The following is a 24,540-nucleotide window of genomic DNA, read 5'->3' on the forward strand; positions in this document are numbered from 1 at the left end:
TTCACAAAACAAACACAGTTCCTCTTATTTCCATTTCTAGCTGGACAGTAGTTGTCGCTGCTGGGCTTGTTGAGCTGCTGCTGCGTATATATTTTGATTCCATGTCCTCAAGGTGGCAGTGCAGCGTGTATTCAGTCTTCCTGTGTTGTTCTAAGTTGTTAACTTTCCTACAGCTTCAGATGAAAATGTTGTTGTGTTATGGAAGTCTTTGAGTGGCACTTTCTTTCTTTTAAGATTATTCCATCCCACTCTTGGGACCATGTTAAAGTCATATTTCATCCCTCGCTATTATCTTTGAAAGAAACAAATGTGGGTTTGGTCTCCTATGATGTACAAACACATTTTTCCTCACTTGGCTGCTTCTGTTTGTGCTGATGAATTGTTGAAATAGAAAAACCTTGTTTTTGTTTTTTTGTTTGGAAAATGCTGTTCGATTTCCTTGCTATCTCTTATTTCTCTGCAGTACAATCCAAGCAGCCACCTTAATGTGACATCGTTGTTCTGGTTAGGATTTTATTATTTTTTTTAGTGTATGAGAGCCGGTCTCCCTTAACAGTTTGCAAGGAAGATGTCACATTGTGAGATTTACTCAAAATTTGATACCCAACTTGACTTGTCTGCATGTTCTTTTTTCCCCCCAAACATCGGCCACTTTATTCTTCAAATACAATAAGCTACATTCAAACATGATGTAATTGTTTCATTATGTTGCTTTTTTATGTTTTTTGTTTTTTTTTTTTTGCCAGTGTTGCACACATCACATTATAGGGCACTTCAGTGTTACGTTTTCTATCGTTACTGTGTGAAAGGTACGTCATAGTTTGTCATTCTGTTTGAAAGACAAGTTCATCAATAAAATAAATACAAATATGACTGATTTGAAGTGTTGTAAAGAAAGAGTGGCCCTGTTGTGGTTATTGATAGCATGCCTCCTCTCATGGGCCTTTTCATGAGAGGAAGGATGAGTGGGAGGGATTTGAGGTCATACTAAAGTGTGATGTTGCTGTCATGCCGTGACACAAGACAACACAAGAGGCTGAGTGAGGACACTTTTTATTCCATACAGGACACCGGAGCAACCTCTGCATCTCACTCGAGGTACTTCAATAACTTGCACTCTTATACTAACGGTACGCTTATGCCCAATATTTACAATGTAAAAATTGTCCCAACAGGAGTAGAACTCTTTGCCTAACCTGCCCTAATTATCCCCAAAGCTCCTTTTATTCTTCATAATCCTGCTACATTCGCAGCCCCTAAACACTGTTACACTGACCATGCTTGGCACCGTGTGAACACGAGTTGCATGCACATTCGGCCTTAATGAGGGAGACGTTTCATTTGAGGAGTATTTCTTCCCTAGATGTAAGCAAAGTGGGTCCGGCTCTGAGATGGAATGCTTCTTGCAGCAAGCTGGGACATGCACTTTGAGAGACCAACTCTGTGAATGTGTGTGTGTGTGCAGGAAAGTGGATTTAGTGGTGTACACAAAGTGTGCTGGAGATCATCCATATCAATGAGGACACCTGGCATGGCGCTTTTCAAGCAGCAGGCTATGGAGGACTTCTATGACATAGGGGAGGAATTGGGAAGGTGAGTGCAGTGAAGCCGTTCGATTCCAGTTATTCAGCCTTTGAAACACTGGTGCTTCTTTGTGTGTGTGTGTGTGAGAGAGAGTGATGGGTGGTATTTTACTGAAATTTTCAAAATACCTTTCTATCAAAATAGATTTTGCATACAGGAGTGTTGCATGAAAGAAAATGAGCCCTAGTTTATAAGAATCAGATAAGGATTCATTAATTTTATGCCACTTTTTAAGTTGAAAATGTTGCCAAATTTTTCAAACTAGAAATCAGTGTAGATCATTTGGATATTTGGGATTGAAATCGTGACTCTTTGGTAGAAATTTGCCGAATGTTTATCTTATTAGTTGAAAATGTAGTTAAACAGGGCGGCACGGTGGCCGACAGCCTCACAGTTCTGAGGTGCGGAGTTCAATCCCCGTCCCCGCCTGTGTGGAGTTTGCATGTTCTCCCCGTGCCTGCTTGGGTTTTCTCCGGGCACTCCGGTTTCCTCCCACATCCCAAAAACATGCATTCATTGGAGACTCTAAATTGACCGTAGGTGTGACTCTGAGTGTAAATGGTTGTTTGTTTGTATGTGCCCTGCGATTGGCTGGCAACCAGTTCAGGGTGTACCCCGCCTCCTGCCCGATGACAGCTGGGATAGGCTCCAGCACGCCCGCGACCCTAGTGAGGAGAAGCGGCTCAGAAAATGGATGGTTGGATGGATGGATGTAGTTAAACAGGCCATTTTCAGATTTTTCCATGGAATTCGCTCAAGCCACCTCATTTTTAGGGTCAAACTGAGAGCAATTGCATCGCCGGAGTTGCGTCAAACTTCACAGGAAACAAGAATAATAACAGTGAAAATCAAGGATCATTTTCATCTTTGTCACAACCACAGAAAATCTCGAGCGAAATAAAAAATAAAAAAACAAGGTGGTAAACGAGGTAATCTGAAAAAGAACAAGTATCACCTTGTGCGAAATGACGAGAAAACACAAATTTGGTGGCCTTCCTCTAAATTCACGTACCCTATTTCCGCTACAGCTAAATGGAAAGAAAATGGTGGCTGTTTTTCTGGATTTAGTAACACACCTATGTGAGAGCAAATGTGCGAGAGTAGAAATGTGAAAGGAGGGCTACATGTCTGTAAATCGAAGCGTGTCTGTGTGATCGTGTAACTGCGTGTTTCAAAGTGTAAGTGCGTGTGTGTGAGAATGGGTACAGTATGTATGAGCGTAACTGAGTTCTGTGCAACTGTGTGTGTATGTGAGAGAGAGAGAGAGAGAGTGTGAGGCTGCGGTGTGAGAGATAGTGAGAATGTGTCATAGAGAGAGAGTGTGTGTGTGTGTGTGTGTGTGTGTGTGATGTGTAAGCAGCCGGTCTGTTAAAATAGGGAGTGTTGCCCGTGTCTAGGTGACGGCAGGTCTTAAGGGCAAAAGTGAAACAAGTCAAGATTTGATGAGCTGTCTGTGTGAATGAGCTCCACCTCAGGGTGGAGGATCCTCGTGCTGAATGAGACTCTGGCATACCCACTCGACGAGAGTAGTTGCACTTGAGGAAGTTGGCAGCGTGCAATCCCATGTGAGGAACCTGCAAGACCATTTAACACTGACAGTAATCTTCTCTGCTGACAGACCGACTGGGAGGGACAGGAAAACCCTTTGGGTGTTTCACTGTTATCCTAATATTCATTTTGACCCAATGTTTGCCATCTATTGCCACACTTTAACACACTGGACTAACTGGAGAGAAACTGAAGAGTTGTGTTTGGATATACTAATAGAGCAGTCCTCAAATTGGGCACCATTGTCTGTATGTGTGTACCTGACCCCTTTATCCTTGTTTTCTTGCTTTTGATGGAATTCTGGAGCCTGTTTGAGTGTGGAACTGTTCCAAGTTTCGAGGTTCCACTTCATTGTCGCAGCAGTATTTCTTTGTATATTTGGAGATTAGGCGGTGGTCTACAGATTTGTATTTATTTATTGATTTGTCCAGTTATATATATATATATATATATATATATATATATATATATATATATATATATATATATATATATATATATATATATATATATATATATATATAGAGTTGACATTCTGGAGCTGGGTCAACTCAAAACACTTGTATCTCAAATCATCTTTTCCAATTGAAATTAATGGAAATGCCATTAATTTGTCCCCCCCCAAAGAAAAGACAACAATTATTGTAATGTCATTTTAAATGAGGAAAATAGCACTCTAATATTTTATTTTATAAAAACATACTGTAGGAATGACTCTTAAATAGAAGGTAAAGAAAGGATGAAACAATTTTTGCATTATGATTAATTCTCTAATTCTGCCCACCGAGGGGCCATCCAGTCATGCAGAAACACAAGAGAGCAAGAGTTTCGTAACTATTGTAAATGACTCAGTAAACTCCAGTTGTCGTTTTTTTCGCACAGGATGAAGAATAAATGCCTGTGAGTAATTGTTACATTGTCCCTCGACATGTGTTGCTGCGCTGTTTGTCTTCAAATATCCGTTGCTTAAAGCGTTACAACACTGTTACATACAGCGTTGTAACGTATTTGTCCCCTTCTCAAATTCTTATTTTTATGCATAGCTTCCCCATGTTAATGTTTAAGATCATCAAACAATAAATAAATAACGGGCAAAGATAACCCAATAGTTTAGCGCATCTGCCTCACATTTCTGAGGACCCGGTTTGCATGTTCTCCCCGTGCCTGCGTGGGTTTTCTCCGGGTACTCCGGTTTCCTCCCACATCCCAAAAACATGCAAGGCAGGATAATTGAAAACTAAATTTCCCGTAGGTGTAAATGTGAGTGCGATTGGTTGGTTGTTTATATCTGCCTGCGATTGCCTGGCGAACAGTTCAGGGTGCACCCCGCCTCTCGCCCGCAGTTAGCTGGGATAGGCTCTGTCATACCCGCGGCCCAAGTGAGGATAAGCGGTACGGGAAATCAATGAATGAATGGTAACCCAATACACATAAAATGCAGTTTTTAAATGGTTTGATTATTCAGGGGAAAACAATTTAAAGCTACCTGGCCATTTGTCAAAAAGAATGAGCCCCGAGGAACCTAATAACTGGTTGGGCCACCCTCAGCAGCAACAGCTAAAATCAAGCATTTTTTATTATAAATGGCAATGACTGTGTCACATCTCTTGTGGCGATATTTTGGTCCACTGGTCCTGGAATTGTTTGAATTCGGCAAAAATGGAGGGTTTTCGAGCATGAGCAGCCTTTTTAAGGTCATGCCATCACATTTCAATTGGATTCTAGCCTTGATTCAAGTCGAGTCTTGACTAGGGCACTCCAAAACCATTTTCTTTTTGAAAATATATATATTTTTAAACCATTCAGAAGTTGACTTGCTGGTGTGTTTTGGATCATTGTCCTTCTGCAGAACCCATGTGCGCTTCAGCTTGAGGTCACAAACTGATGCCCAGGAGTCAGGGTTTTCTGGTAAAGAGCAGAATTCATGGCTTCATCAATCATTGCAAGCGGTTTAGGTCCAGAAGGATAAAAGCAGCCCCAGACCATCACACTACCATCACCATGTTTTACTGTTGGTATGATGTTCTTTATCTGAAATGCTGTGTTCCATTTACGCCATATGTAACTTGACACACACCTACCAAAAGGTTCAACTTTTGTCTTGTCAGTGCATAGAATATTCTCCCAAAAGTCTTGGGAACGATGCCATTTTTGCTCAATCTCTTCCTTATTGTTGAGTCATGAACACTGACCTTAACTGAAGCAAGGGAGGCCTTCAGTTCTTTATCTGTTGGCCCGGGTTCCTTTGTGACCTCCTAGATGAGTCGGCGCGGTGCTCTTTGGTTACCTTTTGTAGGCTGGCCACTCCTAGGAAGGTTCACCACTGTTCCATGTTTTCTCTAACTGTGGATAATGGCTCTCACCGTGGTTTGCTGGAGTCCTAAAGCCTTAGAAATGCCTTTGTAACCCTTTCCAGACTGATAGATGCCAATAACTTAATTTCTCATCTGTACTTGAATTTGTTTGGATCGTGGCATTTTGTTGCTGCTTTTTGAGATCTTTTGGCCGACTTCATTTGGTCAGACAGGTTCTCGTGATTTCTTAATTAAATAGGTCTGGAGGTAATCAGGCTTGGGTTTAGTCACTGAAAAGGAACTCAGTGTTCCAAAAAATGTGATCAGCCACAGTTAATTCATGATTTAACAAGGGAGAGGGGGCAATTACTTTTTCACACAGAGCCAGCTAGCTTTTAGTAGTTATTTTCCTTTACAAATAGAACCACCATTTAAAAACTGCATTTTATGTTTACTTTGGTTATCTTTGTCTGATATTTACATTTGTTTGATGATCTTTAACATTAAAGTGGGGAAACTATGCAAAAAAACAAAACAAAAAACCAATTTGAGAAGAGGGCAAATCTTTTTTATGGCACTGAAGATGATCGCTCTATTGCCCGCCAATGGTGTTTCCCATGATGTGTTAGCATTAAGCGAGCAGACATTAAGGCAAAGTTATGTGTTTGTTTTAAATAGTCCATCCATTCATCCATTCTCTACACCGCTAATCCTACTCAGGGTCGCCGGGCGCTGGAGCCTATCCCAGCTGACTTCGGGCGAAAGGCAGACTGCACCCTGAACTTGTCGCCAGTCAGTTGCAGGGCACATACAGAGACAGACAACCATTCAGACTCACATTCACACTGTCACTGAGTGGGAACTGAACCCATGCTGCCTGCACCGAAGTCAGGCGATTGTACCACTATACCATCAGTGACTTTGTTTTAAATACTCAACATGTTATTCTCTTTGTTTTGTTTAGTTTGACAGTAAAGTTTAACTGGGAGTGGAATTAAATAGCTTGATGCTTCTTTTTTTAATCTGCCAAATTGCTGCTTGTTGCAAAGTGAGTTGAGTTCACTGCCCCCATACAGTGCTCTTATCTCAAAAGTCAAAGCAAAAACAATCAATAAATAAATCAACGGAACGACAATTCATATCTCAAAAACCCATAAGTCGGGTCACTCGTGTCTCAAGGCATTGCTCTATATAACTATGCATTTTCTATCGAAACAGCATTACTATCATTTTAATGTTGAACTTGTTCATCCATTTCTTGGATTGGATCTCGTTGTTTTCCGCGGGAGTTTCTAATGCTGTGACTGCTGGCTGTAAATTCAATACAAAACACTGGTTTTACTGACAGTTCATGGACACATTGTAAAAACAAATGTGTCAGTGTATTTTATGACTTGTAGCTGACTGCATAGTTCCTGACCAAAGCAAACAAGGCCGATACTTCTAAATTGCAGCCAAGGCAAATGTTTTTCAGTCTTCAAGAAGTCTTTCCATAGGTTGCAGGCCGTGAGGCCACACTGGATATGTTGAAGTAGAGACGTGACAAACAAATGGTAAATATAAAAGGGGATTTACACAATGTAGGAGGGGGTCATCCAGAACACATGTACGTGTAGTCAGTTTAGGAGCTGTTCCTGCTGCATGAGGAATGTGTTTACTAAATACAGCCTGATTGAGGGAACTCCGTGTTGACCTTTTGCTCATTCCTGAGCTCCAGCTTGACGGAGGTCCTCCCTTAACTGTCAGCAGATTCTCACATGGCCATGATTCCCGGAAGACGCTTTAATGACCTCTTACTCAAGCAGAACAAAACCAAGGTGGTTGACCCCCCCCTTTTTTGTTTTTTTAAAAGTGCATCCTGAACAAAAAAAAAAAAAGATATTTGATAAAGAGTCTGAAATGACATTCAGTAGAGTGCGGACCCTTTTCAAAGCCAGGCATATCACATAAAGTTTGTTATCATGGGGTATTTAATGAAAATTAAGGAAGATTATTATTTTTTTGCATAGGAAAATAAAAGAGATTGTAAATAAATACTATTCCCAGATATGAGCAAATTTAAATGAAAATGCATTTTTCAAAAATATTTGGAAAATGTTGTTTTTACAACATAAAAAAAATAATGTAATAACAATAAATAATAAATAATGAATAATAAATAATAAATTAATACAATTTCCAGATCTGGACCAACATTAAATGAGGGGGAAAAAATAATAATATTTGGATAATCTTCTTTTTACAAAATTAAAAACAAAATGTAATAACAATAAATAATAAATTGTATATGACTTTAAATATATTTAAAAATATATATAAACTTCGACGATACAACTAAATACATAAAAAAAATGAAACGCATATTTGGTAAATTTAAAATAGATTTGACTGTTGAAAAAAAATCCAGTAATAAAATTTACATAACATCGATTATAATAATGTTAACAACATTCATAAGAACAATATCAACATCATAAGCCTTCCTTAGTCTACTAACTGTCCATCCAATAACTGAAAACTTAAAAACTTCCATGACGGAGTCACACAGTAGGAATATGGGACCCTCTTATATTATCTACCCATATTTGACTCATGCAGTTAGTGACTAGTCAATTATGAATATGTGTGTGTCGTATGACCCCTGAGGTTGCTCAGCTCAGAAATGTGTTTAACGATTGGGCCGTCGCCACTTGTCCAACCATTCTTCCGACCTTGGCTTCGGATAATGACCTTCAGCTGTTGGCTGTGGAAAACTTGCAGAGAGGTGCCACTTTCTGTCCCAGTGGCCCGGCTTAGGGCTAAGACGGCCGGCACGCCAGGCCTGTTGTGGAATACCGCTCGCGGCGTCACGGCGTTCTCGTTCCCCTCCTCTGTTACTGTACACTTTACTGTAACAATAATGTGACTCCCATTCAGGCCACCATTGTGATAAGAGAGCTTCCTCTTTTATTTGCTGTTCTAACAAATATGCCATGTGACAATACCTGCCCTGGCACTTTTTTCAAGAATAATTCAGCAAGTGACTTACTCGTCGCCTAGAACTGGGTCAACTTTTCAGTCGGTTTCAGGGGCGGAAAGGTCCTGTGAACAGAACAACCAGCGGGAGTATTCTGGAATTCACATTCTTTCATTTATCCCATTCTGCACTTAGAAGAAGAGGAGTTGCTATCGTCTACTGGATTCTACACCATGCTTTTCCCCATGTCCTTCATCCAATAACGAAATGTTATCCGCATGGAATCTAATCATGGCTTTGTCTTTGCTGGCTTGACACTGAGCAAATGATATGTAGAAATCAAATCAAGTTCTTATTTGCAGAGATCCCTTTACAAGGGCGCTATTTTTCAAAGTACCAATCATAATTGTAAACTAAAATGTACCCCCATAAATTCCGTAGAATTTAAAAATAAAATTCAACGTTTCAATTTAGCTATGTGCTCTTAAATAGAAAGGAACTGGACCCCAGTTCATTGAGAAATGACCTGGAACCCCAATTTTCCCCTATTGGACAACCTGGTGAACAGAGAGGTTTGATCGTATGCTTCACTACTCTGAAGTTTTGGGATCGAATGTCAGCTCTGCTTGCTTGGGTTTTCTCCAGGTACATTGGCTTCCGCCCACAATCTGAAAACATGCCTGTTAGGTTCAGTGAAGACTCTAAATAGTCCATAGGTTTGAATATCAGTGTGACTGCTTGTTTGTCTATATGCCATGCGATTGGCTGGTGACCAGTCCATGGTATGCCCTGCCTCTCGCCCATCACCAGCGGCCATAATGAGGATGGATGGATTGTTCTGGCTTTAACAATTCCTTTTTGAAAGCTTGTTTAAATCAATAAAAAATAAAATGTATTTATGGTGGCTGTAGTTTGCAGTGTAGCAGAACTGTACAGCAACATGTTCAGCAAGGTGATTTGGTAACTCAAAATAAAAACACGATCTTAATATGATGTAATACATTTGTACACCACTGTGAAGTACAGTACGACCACAATAATAAACGTGATGTATTGAAGTATTTGACAGTATCTGATGGTATCGGTCCAACTGACCGTTATAGTATTATAGATTTTCTTTTATTGCATGTCATTACACTGTACATGTGAACTTGAATGACTGGTGATTTACAAGGGCCTCAAGATGGCTTCTTTTGTTGTTTTCTTGAAGAATTCTTGAAAAAAAGGCTATAGTGTATGTATGTTGTCATAGTAATGGCTCATATTATTTTGTTATTCAGTTGGTTGACTTGTTCTGTGGGCTGTTGTTGCATGTTTACCCAAATTCAGCCGTAAAAAAAAGTACACTTCAATGTGCCTCCTGTCATGAGGTTATTGGAAAACTGGGTTAAAAGTTAGCATTTTTCCTGTCAGCTGTCAAAGAATGAAAGGCTCCATGAACTGCTCAGTGTGAATTTTCTCACCTGCTCACACATTTGATTAAAGAGCAAACAGTGATAGACAAGGGTGTGCCAAATACAGTCCCCACATCCCAAAGCAATGAAGAAGAGTTTATGAGGTTGATGTGGGCACCTGCAATTAAGACATTTGCTTTTAATCTATCATTTGCACATTGGTTGATGTACCTTTTCCTCTTTCGTAGTCATTCTCCCAGCTCTGACGACATTCTTCTTCTATGCTGCAGTGAAGAGACGACAGGTGCAGAGGATGTTATTCTTAGCTCTGGAGATAACCACAATAACAGTGGACACAGAGATGATAACCTCTCCTAGACACACTGGTATCATGGACAGCCTAAACATCTAGAAAGCCAGGCCTTGTTATTTCATATATTCACCATGCTATTAAGTTGTTATTATTATTATTATGGGAAGTTGGAAATGGCTGACTTCTAACTAGGAAAAATATAACGTCAATCAAGTTGGACCTCCTACTTACTCAAATGGATATACCCCGACTTCGCCTCCTACTTATCAAGGGAGGACCATCCTGTCAGTTCTGCCTACAGGAAATGTATCACAAAGGAGTGGTAGCACGTTTAGTCAAGTTTATGATCACAAACGTTGCACCATATAATAAAGACAGGGAGAATTGCCACATGCTGTACACTTAAATAGTGATGGAATGCGAAACATAACCCACTGAAAGACCAACCCTGCTCTGTTGTGTAATCTTTACGATGAGGATTGTTTGACTTGGCAGGAAGTTTTCTCAAGTGGGAGGACAGCAGCTTGGCCCTCACATGCGGCTTGTAGTGATTGTTCTAAAACAGGAAGTGATGGGTCATACTGCAATATTTCACACATGACTTCCTCCCAGAAGTTTGCCGTCACCCTCGGCTATGTCCTGTTGACACCGCATTGCATTATCGGGTTCCTCAGGTGAAAATGTCTTTAGTTAATTAGTAGCGGGCCATTCATTTCTTACCTGGACCTTCAGTCTGTGAGCAAACACGACTTAAAGTGAGCTCCGATTGAAATGACAAAAACATTTAATTTGAAAACTACTGACCTCTGCTACTGAAATACAGTGGTATATATTTATACTTTACTCCCATAGGTTAAAAAAAGTATATATTTTTTTTAGACCATAATTTGATACACTATCGCCGCCACGTTTTAGCGTGCGCAAAGCATTCCGGGAATTATGACGTAGAATGGCTGTTGTAAAATTGTTACGTTGCTGCTCTCTGCAGAGCTAAGCTAGCCACTTGTGAACAACTTTTATCGTCAGCGAAAAGAGTTAAAAATGCCATACTGCGCCCCTTTTGGATGCAATTTCCAATCAGGACGGAATGCAAAAAAGGAGTTAAGCATTCATAGCTTTCCCAAAGAGAGAAAGTTGAGGAAACGGTGGGAGGATGCGGTCGGAAGAGTTGAGCTGTTTAATGGAACAAATGTGACAATTTAGGTTGTAAATGTACCGTACGTTAATGCTTCTGATAGTGTTGAGCTCAACAGAGAAGGCCGCCACTTTAATTATTTTGTGTCTGCAGCGGTCAGTTTGCCGTGGTAAAGCGTTGCAAGGAGAAGAGCACGGGCCTCGAGTACGCCGCCAAGTTCGTCAAGAAGCGCCAGAGTCGGGCCAGCAGACGCGGCGTGAGGCGTGAGGAGATCGAGAGGGAGGTGGACATCCTGCAGCAGCTCCAGCACCCCAACGTCGTGGCCCTTCACGACGTCTACGAGAACCGCACGGACGTGGTGCTTGTCCTTGAGCTGTGAGTCCACAACACACAACAGTACAGCTCCAAAAGCTTGTTTTTCTTGGCCTATTTTCAGCCTGGCAGTACAGTACTGCGAGACAAGCATTTACACGACATGCATGAAAGTCTTTTGAAATAGTTCTGTTGCTATTTTTCTCAATCCGTACCCTCAATTCTAAACTGTTGCATTTGTTCTTTGACAGGATCAAAGGAAAGATTATTGATATGGAAAACTGATGATACCAGAATAAATTGCCAATTATGTCGAATGGTGGTGCCGCTGGCTTGATGGCGTCAGAAAAAAAAGTATCCCATCATGTGCTGTGATCCACAGTATGGGCTTTAGTCCTTTTTGGGCAATTGAGGTTTGCTGATAGCATCTCTCGGCAATCACATGCAATTTGTTAGCAAACTGCTACTATTTTTATTTCTTAATATATATATATATATATATATATATATATATATATATATATATATGAAACCTCTAAATTTCAACGCCCCTAAGGTCCTACTATTGAAATTCCGTCACATGGGATATTGGACTGTTGCTTAGCTAAAGGTTCGTCATCATTAGATTAATTCTAGTTGTGTTTTGCTTTTTGTGTCAAAAATAAATGTTGCCATGCTTTACAGCACATTAGATGTCATATTGGGCAAACCCTCAGCATACCTCACAAGAGCTCAGCTCTGCGGCAATGTTTTTTTGCGACACCAGGTCCAAAGGACTGTCACTGATGATGTCGTGATTCACTCGCCAGACTTGCGTGCAGGCAGCGTCGGTTCACTTCCCACTAATTGACAGCGTAAACGTGAGTGTGGATGAACATTTGCCCATGTGGACTAGGCTGTGATAGATGGGCGACCAGTCCAGGCTGTAGTCTGACTTTTATTTATAGATAGATAATTTTCTATTAAATAATCTTTTTTTTTTTTTAATCTATATATATAATGTTCAAATTGGTGTTTTCATTAGCTGTAAGCTGTAATCAAAATATTTTGTGCAATGAATTGGTATAATGTTTTTTTTGTGTTAATTACGTTTTCCTACTTTTTTTCAAATGTATTTGTTGTTCATTGAACCTAACATCCATGTTTTGGAATTTGGGATCTCGCCGAAGTACTGGTATCGGTGGGTTTCTACAACTCACTTGTTAAAGCCAACTCAAACCGGACTCTGACATTTTCAGGACAAGTTGTGTGGTCAGTGAGTTTCTGTGTCCTTGTTTGTTGTTTGCGCTCATTCCTGTGCCCAAATGGCTCTCAAAGAATCAATAATGCAGATTTTGAATAGAGCCCTCAGTGAAGAGGGGCCCTGCCTGGCTCCCGTCGCTTCCCCGGAACGCGGAAGACCCGATTAGAAACGAACTGTGAATGCTCAGTTTAGCATCTGAGAGCTTTTGTCAGTCGTCACGTTACAGAGTGCGTCACGAACTCCATCGTATTTTCAATGTGCCTTTGCTGGCACCTTGCCAGCTGGTGAAAGAACACTTTGTATGTGGAGTTTTTCATCAATTCTTTTCGATAAAATGTTAAATCCCACTGTAAAAAGGCCAATGGTCTTGCCAGAACTATCCCAGGCATTCTAATTGAGCGCGTCCCAACCCCGAGAACACACTCAGATAAAGTTTGAGGGCCTGCTACATGATTCACTCACTGTGTGTGTTTGTGTGTGTGTGTGTGTGTGTGTGTGTGTGTGTGTCACAGCGTTTCTGGCGGAGAGCTGTTCGATTTCCTGGCTCGCAAGGAGTCGCTTTGTGAAGAGGAGGCCACTCAGTTTATCAAACAGATCCTGGATGGAGTCCAGTACCTCCACTCCAAGAGGATTGCACATTTTGACCTAAAGGTGTACTACATGTTCACATACAGTATCTCATATGTGGAGGGGGAAAAAACCTGTTGTCGTATCTACACTAAAGCAGGACTTAATGTGAAATAGGGCTGATGTAAGGACTGTCAGGCTATTGTAAACCACACTTCCTTCCTGTTTTCGGAGGCAGAGGTCCAGACTCTCAGATATAAACATCACAAGGTTATCTCATCTGTTTCGCAGTGCAGTGTCGCCCACGCTACACTCTGACAGTCTGTTATTCTGCAGCCACAGCTCCTCACACCACACGCTTTTATTTGGGTAGTTATTAGGCAAACAGGTCTAATCATTTGGGGGCCCAAGGCACTGAGTCATGCGACCTCCACGGTTTGAAAATTGTTTATCATCAACTAAAAAAATGTGAATTTAAGAAAATTCTATTTCCTGAGCTAGACAAAGTCCTTCAAATCCTTCTTGAGGATTACTATCTAACAACAACAACAAAACAATTACACTGTTTACTGTAAATGATAAAAAGATGAATCAACATTGAATATAGTTGACAATTTTGACCGCTTTAAAGGGGAATTTTCAGTTTGAAAACCGCTAGCAAGATTAAAGCAACACATGGAACCTTCAAATGAATCTTCTATGCACAATGAAAGAGTGATGCTTTTGTATTTCTTGCAAAACCAGCAGTTTAATCCTTATTAGGCAAGGAGCTATATTTGGTAGCTTACAGTATGGTAAAAATGCTCCATGCAAACCTCACAATGAGGCGATGGAACAACAGCATGTGATCCTCCTCAACCAGTCAGCCAATACAAATGATGCCAATAGTGTATAAAGTGTATTAAAATGTACATATGTGTATATTTTATAATGGACATGAAAATGTTCATGAGAGTGTTGGAAAAAAACAACGGGCATCTCAATAAATTTGAAGATTGTGGAAAACCTCATTTATTTCAGTTGTTCAAATCAAGAAGGGAAGCTCGTAAATGATATGGATTACACTCAGAATGAAATATTTCATGATTGATTGATTGATTTTAAAAATCTTTTTGATTATAGTTTACAGCAAAGAAAACCCTAAATTCATCATCTTGAGAAATCAGATTATTATGCAAGAAACCATCAAAAAGGATTTTTAATCTCAAAATTAGTTTAATATTTCTTCTGACAAATAGTTTCTCATTTGTTTAATGTTGTTAAATAATATGAATTTCACCTTTTTCATTGAACTACTGAAAGGAATTCATTGTTCGACGATATTCAAATTTGTTATATTCGGTTTCATTTTAGACTGACACATTATTCATTGTTTTTTTGAAATTAGATTACTTCTTATATGATATTAAGTTTCTATTTTAATCTGTAGTTTTCAACACTTGCGGTGAAGTGTCCGTCCTTAGGTGTTCTGGAAGCTAAAATTCAATAAAATAGTCGTATAGGGTTGAAATTTAGAATGTTCTATTGTTTCACTGAGAGGCCTATGAAGGACTATTAAACTGTGCTCAATATGAAAGTAACCACTGCATTGTTTTTCTTAATGCTTTCACTAAAGGTCCCTTCGGGAAGGTATTTTGTGTTGTTATCATTATGTGTGTGATATTGCCAAAACTAGAAAGTAGGGTGTTGACAAATATTTCTATTGGTTTCGTTGTTCGCAGCCTGAAAACATCATGCTACTGGAGAGGAATGTTCCTCTTCCCCGCATCAAAGTCATTGACTTTGGATTAGCACACAAGATAGAAGCCGGAGCAGATTTTAAAAACATTTTTGGAACCCCCGAGTTTGTTGGTGGGTATTTTTATTTAGCAATGCCTGCTATAAAAAGAAATAGTTGCGATGTTTGTGACGTGGTGGTGTTATTTGTTTTCCAGCTCCAGAGATAGTCAACTATGAGCCCCTGGGGTTGGAGGCAGACATGTGGTGAGTTTTTAATTATACATCATGATTTGGCAAATTGGCATCAAGTCGAAATTGTGGTTAGCACACTGTGACCTTTCCTTGTACTATCTTCTCACAGGAGCGTTGGAGTCATCACGTATATACTGTAAGTGGAATAACAAACTTAAATGTACCAAAAAGAGATGATCAAGGAGGCTCTCAGTTGGTGTGTTTTCTTTTCAGTTTGAGCGGCGCATCGCCTTTCCTCGGCGAAACAAAGCAGGAAACGTTAGGGAACATCTCAGCCATGAGCTACGAGTTTGACGAGGAGTTCTTTAGCAACACAAGCGAGCTGGCCAAGTGCTTCATCAAAGAGCTGCTGGTGAAAGACACGAGGTAGAACAATCGTCCCTCTCACAAATGTCAGAGTAAAATCGTTTCACAATCAGGCATCTTGTTCTTATTGCTTCGCATGTGTTTCCCATCATATTGCACCTTCAGGGATTGTAACCGAAGTTGTGTGCGTTAAGCTGAGCCAGACCCTGAGGGGGCTTGCATCACTTGTGCTTGAGGGTATTTACTCAGCCGAACTTTTTATCCCGTTTTAGGAAACGGATGAACATACAGGACGCCCTCAATCATCCTTGGATTAAGGTACTATGCGTGTGTGTGCTTGTTTTATGGTGTGCACGTGTCTGTAAAGCAGCATGCAATTTGGGTTTATCCATCCAAAGTGCATCAATGATGTGCATGAACGTAATGAGACCCTTGCGCCACTTTATTAGGTATACTTGCACAATCTAATGTGATCCAATGCAAGAGGTATGTTATAAATTCTGTCTGCCGATTAAGTTGATCAAAATACATCAACATCATATTGATAGATGTTGTGATATGTTATGTTTATTATTATTATTTTAATAATCCTTCAATCTGTCTTTTTTTCCCACTCAATCGATGAATCTGATTTTTTTTTTTTTATGTAGTTTTTAAATTTCCATCCCTTTATTAAAAACATGACATTATTTCAAATTGACTGCAGAAAATTCACAAACGTAAATTGATTATGATTCAGTTACCGGTTTGGTCCGGCAAAAATGTTGGTAATTGTTTTCCCAAAGTAAAAGAAAATGTCTTATTTTGGTGAAACACAAAGATAATCGGTCTGTTTTATTAATTAATTTATTAAGTTATTCATATTCAATGTCGAGACTGCCACTGGGTCAGCCTGAAATTAAATGTTACTAATTGTTTTGTAGATGGCGTCAACATGCAATACAATTAACACCTGCTTATCGCAGGGGATACGTTCAAGAAATAGGTGGAAATCCGTGGCATAGAGACCATATTAAAAAACTTCTCAAAAAGAGTTTGGCCCCTCCCATACGCTTTAAACATTTAAACACCCCTTTTTAAATACATTGTAAATGTATTTGAACACACACCCAAAAAATTGCAAGCCTGAAATGCAATGACAATCCTGTACAGGATTGAAAAGTGCTGTGTGATATGAATATCTCTAAATGGCAGTCATGCTTAAAGTATGGATTTCCATAGTCAGGTGTTATGTTGAGAGGGAGAGTGAATAAAGCTCAATAAAACGACCGCCTAACTCCGTCCGAGGAGTTTTATCTTGGGCTTAAAACGAAATAAAGCGACCGCAACACGCACAAACCGAGCATACAACTCCGCGGGGGAAAACTATGGCCGGAGTTAATTGGGTTGGGGACCTTCTCTGCCTCCTCTTCTGGCTCTCAATTACTGTATGCCGCAGCTCTTCCAGTAGACTTCGGTGTTGCCCAGCATGTTGTAGAACAACTTCATACAACACTGAAGGCGCGCAACTCTAAATCTGGACTTGCTTATTTATTGTAAAAAGCCACTAAAAACAGAAAAAAAAAAAATGGCGATATAGCAAGGCCACGGTAGGTGAACTGTGATATACCGTAGCGGAGCAACGCTTTACAGAAGGTGCTTAATGTGTTCCAACACTGTTTGCCGAAGTGCATGCTATTGCTGTTTTTTGGTTGTTGTGCAAATGTGTGTAACACAGCGGGAAAGCTCGGTGGACGCTCTTCCCTGCCATGGCTTCTGCTGTAGGGTCACACACTAATCCTACAGAGCCACGTCTGCTGGGAATCGCCACTTCGTGTGTTGTTGAGCTCCAACGGTGAGCCAACTTATGACTCAGTGTTCCTCCATCCTTGTGTCCGAAGTCCTGCGGGCGCACGCCGGAGAGCGCCGCCCCGGAGGCTGAGCAGAAAGCCGAGCAGCTGAAGAGCAAGCGTCTCAAGGAATACACCATCCAGTCGCATTCCAACATAACCCAGAACAACACCTATGCCAGCTTCGAACGTTTCGCCCGCGTGGTGGACGACATCGGTTTGATGGAGGCAGAGGTGGCTGAGGTGACGGGGGCCCACCCCACCTTGCAAGGTGACCTCGAGGCATTACTCGCCGTTTACAACGACAAGGAAGCCTGGTACAAAGAGGAAAACGAAAGTACCAGGAAGCAACTCTCCCAAGTCCACTACGAGTATCGCAAAGCGGTGGCCACCAGGAGGCTGCTGAGGGAGGACCTGACGGTCGTGGGCACCACCCTGGAGAGCATCAGCGGAAAGGTCCAGCACAGGCAGAGCCAGCTGGATGTGCTGAGGCAGGAGCTGAACTCGGAGCTGCAGTGGCTGCAGGAGGTGATGAGCTCTCTGGAGCCACAGGGCGCACATGGCAGCAGTCTGGACGCAGCGCTCAAGGATCTGCTGCGTCAGGGGGAGCTCCAACAACCCCCCACCAAGTCCAATTAATATGAGGAGAGACTTTTTATCATTTTTATGTGATGACTTTTAACGTGCTTTTGGAAGGTAACATATTGCTCATGTCAGCAAGTGTAAGCCTTTCCCAACTTTCATTGAGCCAGAAAAAAATCTCACGGCACACCACCGGACAAAAAATGTTCACAAAGTTATACAGTTGGACCTCCACATATTCGTATTTAGGCATTTGCGGATTTACCCATTTGCAGATTTGTTTTGGGTGGTACCTATCCGCTGTTATAAACCCCCGCTTATCTGCAGTTTTTTGACACAATCCCCCATTGAATTTTCTTTGTGGAAAAACAAAGATTTTTATTCCTCGCAATTGTAATGAGCATTAATTATTCGCGGATCTTTGCTACTCACGATCGGGCCCGATCTCTATCCCACGCAGATAGTGGGGCCCCACTGTAGTTAAATACTTCTGCTTGAAGTAACTAATATTCTGATTGTATTACTTTTCCCCTTCTTTTTATACCCTTTGCAGTGTATATACTGGAGTAATGATGGTCTTCCCTCATTTTACTCACAAAATCCGGTCCTGGGTTCGGTCACAGACTCAGGCCCACCTGTGCGGAGTTTGCATGTTCTAGTGTGGGTTTCATTCCAAAAACATGCATGTTAGGTTTATTGAAGACTGTAAATTGTCCATAGGTGTGAATGTTTGTCTATTTGTGCCCTGTGATTGACTGGTGGCCAGTCCAGGGAGTACCCCGCCTTTGACCCAAGTCAGTTAGTAAATGGATGGATGATGATGGACAAACGTATTAGGACAACTGATCAACTACAGGATGCGAAAATTGAACAGAATATGAATTTGGTTTCCCTTTTGCAGCTGTAACATCTTTGATGACCTATCCTAGCTCCTCCCCGGTGTTTGACGTGGTTGAGGTCAGGGCTTCAATCAGGTCTTCCACACCAAGCCCATCCAAGCTTGTCTTGATGGAACTTGTTTTTTTCCCCTGGTATTCTCACATAAACTTGTCCAACATTTAGGGGAAAACATTGCTTTCGTGAGCCATAATTTCTTTTTCTTTAGATCTAGAGGTAAGGTCTCATTTTTTTGGAGCTCGGGGATATATAACGCAAGGACGATAGACGATAGGTTGACTTCGATAGCTTTTTAATTTCGGCAAGACGGTTGTGTTACCAATTATTTATGACTTCACTGTGTTCTGAATTCAAGATAGTAAAGCCAGTCTTTGCAATGGAATGCCTGAAAATTACACGTTTGATTTATTTTCCATTCCATTTTATGATTTAGTACTGCATGTTTTTACTGTGGCAAGCAATTTTAACTGCCCATTCACATGACATTCGTTTATTTTTCCTCATTTCGAAAGAGCACTTTTTTATTGAAGATATTATTTATTTGCTTGATTTAATGATATTATTTATTTCTTGGCTATATTTTGGACAACTCTAAAAATACAAAAATGTATGTATCTGCCCTTATGTGCAATACTTGAATGACGCTACAGATTTAAACAATGTGCACTTTTTGACTCTGTGTTAAAATATTGACTGTTATTAAATACCTGAATTAAATATTTTCAAAAAGCAGTATGTGTTCATTGCATTGCATATTGTTTGTCCCAATTATCTAAGGTTCCATTTTAGGTCAGTCTATTTATCAGATTTGAAAATAAGTGCATACAATATGAGATTTTTTCGTTCTTGTCTTTTCTTTCCGCTGTAGCCTCACAATACTCGACAAGCTATGGTCAAGAGGTTGTCAGTGGTGAACTTAGAGAACTTCAAGAGGCAGTATGCCAGGCGCAGGTGGAAGGTAAAGCTTGGACGCACACTTGAATGTTCAAATGGCAATAAATCATTAATTGTGCCATTTAATTATTCTTTTTTTACAGCTCTCTTTCAGGATTGTGGCTCTGTGCAACCACTTAACACGGATCATGAAAAAGGGCCACAAACTGCCAGTGCAGGATGGGGTAAGAATCACTTTTTATTTTTAGTTTTTATTTTTTTTTAAGATGACATCACACCTCAACTGATCACCAGTGAGGAAAATATCCACTTTGTCCCCAGCTGTCTCACTTATTTTGACTAAGTATCCCTTACCTCCGGATATCATATATGATTTAAAATCAGTTGGTATCTTGCATTGTCACAGGATCACAACCTGTCAAAGTTGAAAGAATATCTCTCTGTTTCTCTATCGCTGCTGTCCTGATCTGACCTTTGACCTATTTAATGTTACACTTTTAGGGCATTGTGTCGTTAAAATTCATGGGCTGACATCATAATACAGTGGAACCCCGATATAACGGATATCGGATAAAACAGACCATCGGGACTGAACAACGCGTCCTTGACAGACCTTCAAAATGCCGTTGACAAAGTCTGTCAGTTCCAGAATTGGCTGCTGTTGTTTACTGGCGCGGTGGCACAATGCAGGCAGAGAATGTGACCAACGTATTTCCGGGTCACAGATATACAATATGACTAGATGTGCCTATGTGGCAGCCATGTTGAATGTGGTGCATTGACATGGCGGTCATGTGATGATGGTTCTATCTATTGTCTATTGTGCGTAGAGCGAGCTCGAGATGCATGGCTCTAAGAAATACAAAACACAAGTCTTTGGGGTCTGGAACATGCTATTTTTGGTACAGTACATTTTTTTTGTCAAGCTGTTTGCCTTTGGCAACGGAGTTGGAACTAGGAAGCACACCAATTCCTCGCGGCTCATGAAAGCGACTCGCCTATGATCAGTACTGTATGTCAAAATATCACCATGACCAAGCACACCGATGTGGTAAATTGGGATGAAATGTGAAACTTTCAAACATTTTCAAGCTTATTTACAATAACTTTGTACTGTACTGGGGGTTTTAGGCCACGAAAAAAATACAAAACAATAATTTTGTACTGTAAAGTAATATGACAGCATGTGGCCTAAAAAAAACAAAACGCTTCAATGTAACGGACTGTCAGCTATATCAGACGACCCCCGCCCTTATGAGTCTATTCTATCGAGGTTCCTCTGTAATCCCTTAAAAGTTTGGAGAAGAGCAGTTGAAAATCGTGACTACTACAGAAGCGAGAAGGGACATGCATTGATTTGACCTCAAATTTACCTAAAATTTCACATGCTAATTGGAGTTAAATAATGGGTCCAAGAAACTACAATAGTCTCCTTTTTCGCGAGGCTGCTGTGTCTCGCTGCAAGGCTCGTGCGCATGAGGTCCACGTAAGCAAATGAGTGACATCTCTTCGGTAACTCCTCCTATCTCTACACTCGCTAAATGGCTAGTTCTCCTCGCACCGAGTCGCTTTTAAAATCATAATTAAAATTGAATTAGAGCCGTTAGAGGAAGCCTGAGAGGGATGCTTTTCAAAAGATCATTTTAATAATATTCTCCTGTGCGGTCATAGAGACAGTTTTAACATGTATGAGAATTTATTTTTGTTGTTTTGTTTTTAAACTGCGAACTTCAGCTTTAAATAATTAATTGTTGTGAGAAATAATTAACATGATCAGTATCGTCACCTAGATGAATATCATTAATTAATGATAGCATTTAACTAAAGGTAGTTCAAGCAAATTTGTTATTTGAGAAATGTGGATCAAATGATAGCTCTTTTATCAGTGGCCATGAAATAGCTCTCAGTTTAAAAGAAGGTTGGTGACCCCTGTTTTAGAGACTGCTGACAATTGGCACGATGCTTACTTTGATCAGAAGGCTTAAATTTGGCCTGATTTTTAATTTGTGGGTCCCGCTTTTCGGTCAAATCATTGTGTATATATCTTTCAAAATCAAAAGGGATCTTGAAACAGGCCGAGGGGACAATCACACCTGCAGATTGCCTACAATGAACATGTATGTTGTAGTCTTTAAAAATATCCTGAATCTGACCTTGGCTACCACTGTCATCTGATGTTGGACTATTCAAAATCCATAGGATTCTTGCATTAAAATAATGTATTAGTGTAAGTGTGTTAACTGAGGCCTGTGTTTATGTCAGAGGGACTGTGAAAGTGACCAGGAAGAAGAAATGGAAATCCTGAAGAGGCGGCCCAGGACCAGAAAGAGAAGCAGCACTTCCTGAACGAAGCATTTTAAAACATGTCCGTCCCCAACGTTCCTGTTGCGAGACACCCACTCTGCACGAATGCACGCAGGCACAGGCACACGCACACGCACACGCACACATGCAATGCAGCTGTTACTCCTCCTCAAGAACCAGTCTATCTAGTTGAACGACTGCACTGGGATGCTTCTTTCGTCTCTGCGACCGAACTTCGCCACATAATCTGCTGGCATGTTACGTCGCATTTTCAAATTAGAAGCTTTTCTTTTTTCTTCTTGACAGTAGGAGTATTGTTGACAGGAACTGAAGAGACCGTGTTACTTCACATCGTCATCATCATCACTGATGTGGACAGGTTGCGCTAAGAACACGCAGTCTTAAAAATCCTTCAGCTGCCGAGTGCCGACAGAGGGATTCTCTTCTTTTTATTGGACGAGCTGCACAGAGATTGCTGCAAAATGTGGTTCCATTAACCCTTTATTGGGGATTGAGGCATATTTGCACATTTAAATATGGGTTCAAAATGGACCTTGAACGCCTCATTATTAGGCATTAAAATCCTGAGTTTCTTCCCATGAAGGAAGAAAATAATGTCAAAAAAGGATGAAATATGTCCAGTTAGAATTATGTAATAACGATGCGCCATTATAATTAGACAGAATATTCTGTCTTGTTTGTAAAGTTTTAGTGTTTAAATGTTGACTATTCAAGTATTTCAGTAAGCAGTGGTGACGATTATGATTATTGATCACTTAATTTGCTCATGGCAATCATACAATATAGCATTGTATAAATAAAGTGTATAGATAGGTAAAATACTTTTCACAGTGCAAACTCATAATGCAAGTGTTTTGATGTTTTTATAGTGTAAATGTGAATATCAGCCGAACGTCTTACCTGTTTTAAACAAACGTATCTGTTTGCTTTGTTTATTTCTATGTACTGTTCATTGAAATCTTGTTTAGTAAACTCCTCGACATTACTGTGAGTGCATGTGATTTCATTTTCTCAGGAATTAAATCATATCACATTTGTGGCAGACTTGCTTCATTGAGCCAAGCAGTCACTTGCTCTCACAAAAGCCACGTTGTTTGGGAGCAGTCACTCTAAAAGAGATTGCAGCGATCATTCCATCTGATCTGAATGAATGCCTGGTAGAGGCATAAAGTAGGCCACTAACACAAAACGATGCCAAGAAGTCAGGGTTCGGCATCAACAACAAGATGCTCGGGCCCAAAATCCTGACTGCGTTGGTACAAGAAATGATGTCATGTTCTGACATGCAGCATTTCTTCTGAAAATGGAAGTAATCACCCTGGTTGGCATTAAATGGGATATACGGAAAATGTACTTTCTAATGATTTGTATAAAAACAGTAGGGTTTCTTGAGTGTCTGTCCATCTATTAAGTGTGGAACTGAACAACCAAGTAACACTTGTTATTTGCGTATTTCTGAAAGTGTCTGTGAGTGAGACGCGCTGCACTTCCCCACTGCGATGTAACAGTGGGGCAGTTTTTTTTTTTTTGTGTGTGTGACTTGGCCGGGTGAAGATCCGGAGCCACTATCAAGCGGCAACCGGACTGCAAAGTCTGAAACGGTATCATGCAGAGCCACTTGCCCCACAGATGCGACGCCTTTGCTATCCTGTCAATAGCCACAAGGTAAGCAGAGCCGCTTCTGGTTTTGTTGGATGTACAGATTAGCATTAGCTAGCAACATTAGCTTCGAATAAGTGCTACATACTTGATACTCATCTATGACAACAACAAAAAGCAACAGGGTGCTCACGCCAAATTCATGCCCGTTAAAGCGTGGGTTTTGGGTAAGAATAAGAAGCCATTGTCAGATGCGGAAATAGGAGACTACATGGCTGTCTGTGATGGACACAATGTTTGAAGGTAAACCTAAAAGAGGATATGACTGCTAAATTCAATATCACAGTAATTGATAGCTAAATTCAATATGACTACTCTCAGCTACATTCAGCAATTTAGTTTAATTTTGTCAAAATGAAAATACATTTTGTTTTAGTTCATTTTTGTTGCTGTTTTGAATGAAAATGATTTTTTTTTGGTGCGAATATTACAGTATTATCCCGTTTAACCGACCTCAATAAATGGACATTAACTCATTGTCAAAATTCTTTGCGGCCCTTTAAGATTTGTATTTGAGTATCCCTGCTTTCGAGTTTCAAGACTGGTCAGAAAGGCCAAAAAGTTTTGTGGAGAAAAAATAGCAAACAATGCACGGACCAGGAAGTGGGGGAAATGATCAAGGAGACACATGACACACATTAGGAAGCATGTGGTTGAGATGTAGCGACCAAAATAAATGAACTCAAATATGTAATTAGGCATACAGAAACATTTGTCACATGAAAAGGCTT

General features: G+C 40.4%; 1 protein-coding gene across 2 annotated transcripts; it reads left to right on the forward strand.

Annotated features, from left to right (window-relative positions):
- Positions 1–1,017: 1,017 nt before the first annotated feature.
- On the forward strand, positions 1,018–23,157 carry dapk2b (death-associated protein kinase 2b). Of its 2 annotated transcripts, XM_061675905.1 has the most exons (12): positions 1,018–1,098; positions 1,466–1,593; positions 11,378–11,599; positions 13,292–13,430; positions 15,068–15,197; positions 15,281–15,329; positions 15,427–15,453; positions 15,531–15,683; positions 15,896–15,941; positions 19,800–19,889; positions 19,969–20,049; positions 22,088–23,157. In XM_061675905.1, exons 2-12 carry the CDS (start codon positions 1,517–1,519, stop codon positions 22,169–22,171), a joined length of 1,098 nt encoding a protein of 365 aa, XP_061531889.1. In that variant the 5' UTR covers positions 1,018–1,098; positions 1,466–1,516; the 3' UTR covers positions 22,172–23,157. The 2 variants fall into 2 exon arrangements, with proteins under 2 accessions (XP_061531889.1, XP_061531887.1); XM_061675903.1 differs by lacking the exons at positions 19,800–19,889; positions 19,969–20,049; positions 22,088–23,157 and adding an exon at positions 17,504–19,791.
- Positions 23,158–24,540: the final 1,383 nt, after the last annotated feature.

The sequence above is a fragment of the Phycodurus eques genome, chromosome 5 (assembly GCF_024500275.1).
Source record: "Phycodurus eques isolate BA_2022a chromosome 5, UOR_Pequ_1.1, whole genome shotgun sequence".
Classification (NCBI taxonomy): domain Eukaryota; kingdom Metazoa; phylum Chordata; class Actinopteri; order Syngnathiformes; family Syngnathidae; genus Phycodurus; species Phycodurus eques.